The sequence below is a fragment of the Esox lucius genome, chromosome 12 (assembly GCF_011004845.1).
Source record: "Esox lucius isolate fEsoLuc1 chromosome 12, fEsoLuc1.pri, whole genome shotgun sequence".
Classification (NCBI taxonomy): Eukaryota; Metazoa; Chordata; class Actinopteri; order Esociformes; family Esocidae; genus Esox; species Esox lucius.
The window spans coordinates 18,288,902-18,297,548 of NC_047580.1; the positions used below are offsets into that span (position 1 = coordinate 18,288,902).

The 8,647-nt window shown below is 42.7% G+C and overlaps 1 protein-coding gene across 5 annotated transcripts in view; it reads left to right on the forward strand.

Annotated features, from left to right (window-relative positions):
- si:ch211-218g4.2 (rho GTPase-activating protein 39) overlaps positions 1-5,210 on the forward strand; it is a 65,189-nt gene extending 59,979 nt beyond the window's left edge. For all 5 annotated transcript variants that reach the window (XM_010891842.3, XM_020051843.2, XM_020051844.2 and 2 more), the window contains 4 exons: positions 812-1,011; positions 2,266-2,357; positions 2,496-2,665; positions 2,822-5,210. In XM_010891842.3, coding sequence (XP_010890144.1) covers positions 812-1,011; positions 2,266-2,357; positions 2,496-2,665; positions 2,822-3,016 — 657 coding nt within the window. In that variant the 3' untranslated portion in view covers positions 3,017-5,210. The remainder of the gene's footprint in view (positions 1-811; positions 1,012-2,265; positions 2,358-2,495; positions 2,666-2,821) is intronic.
- Positions 5,211-8,647: the final 3,437 nt, after the last annotated feature.

Here is an 8,647-nt window from a genome sequence, read left to right on the forward strand (position 1 = left end):
CCTTAGGAGTCCTCGACAAAACGGGCAGTAGTCCAAGCTGAGACGGAGGAGGGGGGTACTGGGGTGTGCAACAACATTTTCAGGCCCCCCTCCAACGCCCCGTCTCCCCCGCCATCCACACTGGACACGTGGAGCTTAAGGGGGGGGTTGAAGTCGGATCATGCGCCCCGAAAAACCAACCCTAGTACCGACCAGAGGCAGACGGGATCCCAACCTCCAGCCGGTCCTCTGCTGTGTCCCACCCTGTAATCAGCCAGCCCACAGCCAGCTCACTGCAGCCCCAGGCCAGGCACTTTTACTGGGGGCTATATTTACCCCTCTGTGCGGACTGGGTTTTAAACATGGCTGGGTGTCTCTTGTATACTTTCGTTTTTTTTTGAGGGACCTGACATGCAGTTTTCGCTGTGACAACAGTAGTGTGAGACACTCCAAGTGGGCCTCGGCACAGCATGTAGCTTACGTACCTGGCAGGGTTTTCATTAGGAGAATGTTGGAGCTGCTTTATAATTCACCACAGGGCTACATTGCATCCATATGCTCAGAATGCCCAAGTCACTTCTACATGGTAATTCATGGTAACATTGTAGAAATCAGACTTTGAAATAATGTGACCTGATTGATACCTGTCTACACATCGTCAGTAGGCCCGGTGATTAACAATAATTCATTTTACTTGAATGAACAAGGCAATTAACAGCTAACGGAAATGCTAGGGCCTAGATAATGGACAAGGGTCAGCGTGTGGTTCTAGAGCTGTGCTTAGGGTCAGGTCCAGTCAACAGAAGACTCTAATGTCCTGATCTCCTCACAGGGTCTGAGGAAGCCCACCCTGGAGGAGATCGATCATGGGAAGAATGGCATCGTGACCCCCTCCCTGTTCGGCAGTGCCCTGGAGGAGATCATGGAGCGTCAGAGCGAACTGTTCCCAGAGCGCAGACTCCCCTGGGTTCAGGTGCAGCTGTCCCAGTACGTACTGGCACTGGGAGGGGCCCAGACAGAGGGCATCTTCAGGTAAGGGGTCACACCACCGCTTCAGACAAAATTAGGGCCATATTGAATTTGATCACACGTGTACGGTGGCAGGGCACTGGGTTTGACTCTCTCTGGGGATGTGCTGTGAGTGCACCCCTGTTCTCTGACTCAGACCCTCCCCTAGGGAATCCACACAGACATCTGGAGCTCTGAAGACCCCTCCAAGCACATGCAAAGCCCTGCTCCTGGCTCAGGGCAAAACTGGGTGGTCCTCCACTGAGATGGAATTTCAAACAAACAATATGTTTGACATTAACAAATGATACAAATTCACTGACTAGATTTCTCTCACGCAACAAAGGATGAAAATCCTGAAAATAAAGCTTTTGCCCCGTCATGCTTCAGTTGGAAGCATTCCATGATTAACTACATGACTGTATGCCTCTGTATGTGAATGTAAATACTGTGGGCAGATTTTCCCCGTTTCTCTCCCATTGTGTTTGTATTGAAGTACATTTAAAGGCAAGTGTTCTGAACACTCTCTGGAGAAGTTTCTCTTTTGCTATTAAGTTCTCATCACAGGCTGGCAGAGTGAGGATTGTATATAGAACAAACAGGAGATGTGTGACACACACTGTACAAATATTTGAAGCCAGTTCTCGTTTTGTCACAGCGGTATTTGATAGGAAATCCACCCAGTTCATTAAAAAAATTATAATAATTTAAACGTGCTATGGGAGGATTGTCTTTATTTTGTTTTTTTGTTGAGGTACAGGGTTTATTTTTACGAGACAGAGGTCCCTGTGTCAGGGATATGAGTACCGTTTTCCTTGTGGCTCTGGGATTTTTCTTAGGTTTTTCTCCTTGGCACTATCAGCCCCCATGTAACAGAGATCCCTAGATGTGAAGCATTGATCCCTCATGTAACAGATACCTCTGGACACGTATATGAAACGCTTTTCTCAGTCATTTTATCTGAGTAGTTTTGTATGACCGTGTGCACCTGGGGTCACATTTTCCCTGTATGTCTGGACCAGACGCAGTGGTTCTTTAATGATCCTTTTGCGCCTCCTAGTGGAGCGCTGCCCCACTACAACAACAACATCAAAACTCAGGGCCTGTTTCACAGATACAGTTTAACCCCACTCCTGTTAAATTTTGTTATCCAGGACTATGCATAATCCTTGTCCTGAAACTTGGTCTTAGTGTTAATCATTAAAATAGAGGATAACGTCATGACTTCCTCGTCTTGGCTGGTAACCCATTGTCTCCTGTCGCTCTCCACCACTCCAGGGTGCCTGGCGATATTGATGAGGTGAACGCTCTCAAGCTGCAGGTGGATCAGTGGAATATTCCAGAAAACCTTTCTGATCCCAATGTCCCAGGTAAGAAAATTATCTCTCTCAAGAGAGTGGATGTCTACCTTGAATGGATAAATCACTGGATAAATCACCTGGAAACCCTACCTACCCTACAAACTACGCAAAATGGTCAATTGAATGCCTTGTCTGTCTCTCCTGTAGCGTCTCTGTTAAAACTGTGGTACAGGGAGCTGGAGGAGCCAGTCATCCCTCAGAGCTTCTATAAGCAGTGCATCAGCAACTATGAGGACCCCGAGGCAGCTATCAGTGTGGTTCAGTCTATGCCGGAGCTCAGCAGGCTGGTGCTCTGTTACTTCATCCACTTCTTACAGGTAAGAAGTCTACCTGAAAGCCTTTCTTTCTTTCCCTCCTTTAAGCCTCCTTTTGTTTGCATTTGTACCTACGTTATAACTGTAGATGTATTCATGCACAATCAACAGCCACATGAGTGTGTGTCTCACCTGAAGCTCATCTCCTCCCCCCTGCAGGTGTTTGCCCAGCCCGTCAACGTGAGCAAGACTAAGATGGACGTGAACAACCTGGCCATGGTAATGGCCCCCAACTGCCTCCGCTGCCAGTCGGATGACCCGCGCGTCATCTTTGAGAACACCCGGAAGGAGATGTCCTTCTTACGCATGCTCATTGTTCACCTGGACACCAACTTCATCAATGGCATCATCTGAGGCGGGGGGGGGCACCCTGTAGAAATCTGTACCCCTCTACACTCGTACATCAACCACTATACCTGCTGTCTTTCGATCATACCACCCTCTACAACTGTCGACTCACTGTCAAGACATGTCGTCTTTCCCTTCACACTCCTCACTGACCATAACCAATCTCACATCTAGATTTCCTCTGGTTTATCGACAGCATCACCTGGGAACTACAGACTGCCCAGACTGGAGTCATTTGTCCTGCTCTGAATCATCTTCCCTTTGTGTTTGAGACTTTGGAACAAGCTTCCATGTGATGACAATCCCACTGCAGGACATGTTGAGCACAGTGCATGTATCTCCCTCCACGTGTCTTGGCACAGGTACCTCCCCATGTCTCCCAACACTGGACCGTGCTGGCCTGAGATTCAGCATGTTAACAGCAGCCGCTGTATGAGGATGTCATGGACATTAATCTAGAGTGCAGAGACAAATCAAACTGTAGATGTGTTTTTAAAGGATCAGTTCCTGCTTTGAGTGTGGTGTCTGTATCTGACTGCCATGGTGGTGAATGATGTTCTGACAATGTGTGGGGAAACCAACTACAGACACATAATGGTTTAAAACCACTCTTTCTTTTAGTGTAACAGTGCATGTGTGCAAGAAATTATTTCTTTCTTGTAAGTTAATGTGGAATGCTTTTTTTAAAATTAATGTAACATAAATTCTGGCTAGGTTTCCAGAGCTGCAAGATGAGTTGACAAAAAGGTTTACAGTTCTCTTGATCTCTTCACTGGCCTCAGACAGTTTTTATTTTCTGGTTCATATTTTATTTATTTTACGGAAAAGTTTTTCTCCAACAGAGAAAATCATGCCCGACACAGGTGTGTACGCGATAAAAACTAAACCCATGAGGACAGGACGTGGCAATTCTCTTAAGCGGTGAAGTCAGTTGAGCAGGTATCAAGGGATCATTGGTGGAGCACTTTCAGCTGTTTTACTCCCCACAATTACAGTGGACTTATTTAGAAGTGAGCTGGGCTTCAGTCTGTAACCTTCTTTCCCCTCGTTTCAGAGAAACAGAATTACACCTTTGATGGAGCTCGAAAAAAATTATTTTAGCTATTAGCAGGTCAGGGGGAAAGAATGCAGAAGAAAGTAAGTGCTGCCACTGCCTGTACCTTAAGCCTCAGCGTCTCGAACAGTTGTGGATTTGGTGTGCAGACCTCAAGGAGGGGCCATCTGGTAGTGGTTTGAGGGTCTGGGGATACAATAGTTTAGTACCATAGACTGGAGGAAAACCATTAACTCCTAATGAGGACTTTCCTATTCTTTTATGTCCTGTGCCTTGTGAGGGAAAGACGGTTTAAAATTAATATTTAATTTGTCTTAAGGGCCATGCCTGTCTCTGTTATATTTAGCAGTGCGGTCAGGTTTGGGTTTTAGCCCCCCATATTTAATGTGTCTACCTCATCTTAGTGATGGGGTCCGTGCTGCCAGGCTATGTGTGTGTGTCTGTTGACTGTACAATGTGTATATGTGGAATGACAGAAAAGCATTTGTGTTCATACATGACATGCTCTCTAGTTCTTGGAAGCTAGAGCCCGTAAATTAGAGGTTGTGATTATCCATAAAAATGTATCTGGAGGTAATACGGTTGTTAACCCTTTTCTGAAGTCACATCTTTTACCGCGGCCATGCCTGCCTTACTGCTTTAATGTTTACCTTATGAAAACATACACCGGAGGTTTGGTACTCCACAGCCACATCAGAGGACACGCCAAGCCTACTCTCACCGGCAGCCAGCAGGAGCTGTGCTGAGGCTGGTCAGGGTGGAGAAGGACTGTGCACAGGGCCAATAGTTCTGGGGCTGCATGAGAGATATGCTGAGAGAGATATGCTGAGCCTGGAGATGGATTTGTCTGTGCTTTAATTCTTCCGGTGTGCTTTTGTGGATCGCATGCATAAACATGTTCCTATGTGAATACCAGCATTGTCTTTGATCTGAGAAAAGGATTATAACCTCAACCATGATGTTATGACCATAGAAGCATATCCTTTGATCATGGATAAGGATCATAACATCAACCATATTGTGTAAAAGGAAATTCTACTGAATGCCCGTTTTACTGTAATTCCCCTCATTTGACTTCAATGTTGGGGGTGCAATTCAATGTATTTTCCTGATTTCATAAATAGCCAGGTCTTGGTCTTTTTCCTACATGGAATGAGTGTTGATAATGTCAGTTGAGATGGTGTGCGCTGTTTAAATGTAATGACAGTTACAACGTGTACCCCTCATCCATTGCACTTATGTCTCCTGTCCTCCAGCCTTCAGATTATGGATGCTGTTCACTCTTGTTGTAAATATGCTTGCAGGACTTTTGGGAATGTGTTTGAAAACCAGAAAGCTGCAACTGTGATTTTGAGGATGCATTTATTTCATAAATAACAGACAAAATACATTTCTAATTTGAGAACTTGTTAACCCTTTTCTCACTCCCCTCCAATTGTATCTACAGCCATTGGTCACCCAGCCGAATCCTGAGAGTTGAAGATTGCGCAAAGCCTGCACAAAGCCATTTTTATTATTTTCCCCAGACTGCTCTCCCAACTAGGATTTTGTGTGGGTCAACGTGGGTATGGGCGTGTTCACTCTCCTCACACCCCCATCCTTTCAGATGCCCAAGCCACCCAATGGATTCGCTACAGCACAGATAGACCAGGAAGTCCCTGCTAAGGATGCCTCCCCCAGCTGGCTGATGCTGGACAGTGTCCATCCCCCAAAGGGCTTCCCATCAACTCGCCAGCTTTTATATAAAAGCTAGAGGCCAAAGCTTTCATGGGGTTTGATTCTGGCTGCTGATATGATTATATCCTTATTATTATGGAAGAGTGGTGTATGACCACAGTCAGCACAGGCATGTTATTTTGTCCACACTTTCCATGACGGATACAGGTTAATCTCAGGGTTGAACGATAACCCGTCCAATCTGTTGCTGAGGCTTTCTGGTGTTTGGCATATTGTGGTTTACCCTAGGGTTTTGCTGGTGTACTCTTCTGCAGATGTTCTTCGAGTTTCTGGAGAGTGTTCCTCCATCTGTTTGACTGTTGTTAGGGTTTTGTTCTTCACTATTGAAAGTATTCTTCATCCATTACAAGACCAATCCCTTTTCTGTTTCTACTCAGTTAACTTAAAAAAAAAAAAACACTTTATAGTGTATTGACTAAGTGTGCCATATACAGCACTTTTTAAAAATGTATTACATTTACAGCTGTTATTCAGATTAAGTCCACAAGGTAGGAGACAACTCAGGATACCCCCTTTAATTGGGGAATTTATTTTTTAATGTTTTTTAATTCAGCAAATTAAAAAAGGTATATAGCCTATAGCAGTCAGAATATAACAAAAATTGTTTTGCACTCATATAGCTCTTGGTATTGTTAGATATGCCATTCCATCTGAGCAGCATTAATCCACGAAATGAACAATACAAACAACAGGCTCATTTGTCGCTCATACGTCTTTAGTTTTAAGATTATGTTTAGCAATTTCTTTTTTCAAAATCATTATTTCCAAGTCATCTTTATGAAGCTGAAGGGTAATATAATAATTCTTATTTTCTGGAAATCGGACCGTTTTTAAATGTACAGATATACCCGATTATTAAAGGAGAAAGCAATGGGTTAGAAATATAGTATTTTTTCACAATAAACCAGATACCCCCAAATAGAAATATACAGCTCTGGAAAACATTAAGAGATCACTGCACATTTTTCTTTCCTTTCTAAAAACTTTGAAAAGGAAGGTTTTGAGTAATGAAGAGAAAGGTTAAAATTAACAGACCCCTGCATTGTTTGTGAACACAGTATGTTGCTGCATCCAAAAATGCAAGTTAAAACTCCACCATGCAAAGAAGAAACCATATATAAACAAGATCCAGAACTGCCGCTGCCTTCTCTGGGCCCAAGGTCCTTTAAGATGGACTGAGGCAAATTGGAAAACTGTCCTATGGTCTGACAACTCAAAATGTGAAATTGGTTTTGGGAATCATGGACGCTGTGTCCTCTGGACTAAGGGGAGAAACCATCTGGCATGTTATCAGTGCACAGTTCAAAATCCATCATTTGTGATGGTATGAGGGTGCATTAGTGCACATGGCATGTGTGACTTGCAAAGCTGTAAAGACACCATTAATGCTGAACAATATATACAGCTTTTGGAGCAACATTTGGTGCCATCCAGACAACGTCTTTTTCAAGGAAGGCCTTGCTTATTTCAGCAAGACAATGCCAAACCACATTCTGCACATATATCTACAGCATGGCTCCATAGTAAAAGGGTCCAGGTACAGAGCCCACATACATAAACAACCCTCAGCTGGACAAAATCTTGCACCTTATATATACTTAGGTTATTATTAGTAATTTATTCATGCAGTGTACTATTTTTATGCTCAGTCCACTGTTCTTATTGGTTTTTACTTCCCTTATTCCTTTTGTATTAATTGTTGCACCAATGGTCAGAACATATTCCTTGTTTGTTGTAAAACATACTTGGCAATAAAACTATTTTTGATTCTGATTCTACACACTGGCCTGCCTGCAGTCCAGACCAGTCACTCATTGAAATCATTTGGCACATTATGAAACTAAAAATACGACAACGGACACCCCAATCAGCTGAGCAGATGAAATCCGAAACCAATCAAGAATGGGAATACATTTCACTTTCAAAACTACAGCAATTTTTCTCCTCAGTTCCCAAATGCTTACAGTGATTTTTTATATGAGGTGATGCAACACAGTGGTAAACATGCCCCAACCTTTTTTTAAATGTGTTGCTGGCATCAAATTCAAAATGGGCATGTATTTTTCCAAACACTATATAATATCAACATTTTGATGCATTGTTTTTGCACTATTTTCAATTAAACATAGGTATAAATGATTTGCATTCTGTTTTTACTTATGTTTTATGCAGTGTGCAAACTTTTTTAGAAATAGGGTTGTATATAATTGAATAATGTTCAAACATTCCGTTCTGTACATTATTTTATTGAAAACATACTAATAACTACTTTATCTATGTTTCTTAACAATACTGGTAAAAATAAATATCAGTGCTATAATAGCATATGTATATGAAAAAATGCTTTTAATTTGCAATTAAAAAATGTAAATGGCTTCCAAGGCCAAAGTTGAATACCCGCGACCAACGTTGTAGGTTTATATTGTATATTGGGGGGTCAGAGTCAATGGATCCCAGGATTTTCACTCTTTTCCCAGGGGATTACATTGACCTGTCTCTAATATTGGGGGGGGGGGGGGGGGGGGTCATGACCCCCCCCCCCCCCAATTCTATGCCCCTGACATAAATGTAATGTCACATACTAATGAAGCCGTTTAATTGTAATTGACAATAAATTGGTTGCAACATTAGGTAATCTGTTCTAACTATAAAGAACAATTATATAAGCTTAACAAAGCTTGGGTCACATGTATGACCTTAATTAAAAAATCACAGAAATGTTCCAGTGTGTTTTTATCCCTGTTAGGGTTTCCATAATTTATAGAAATTGTAACTCGGTCAAATATTTTGAATTGTTGCATTTTGCGATAATATTTGTCTTCAGTGTAAATTACAGCTGTATTACG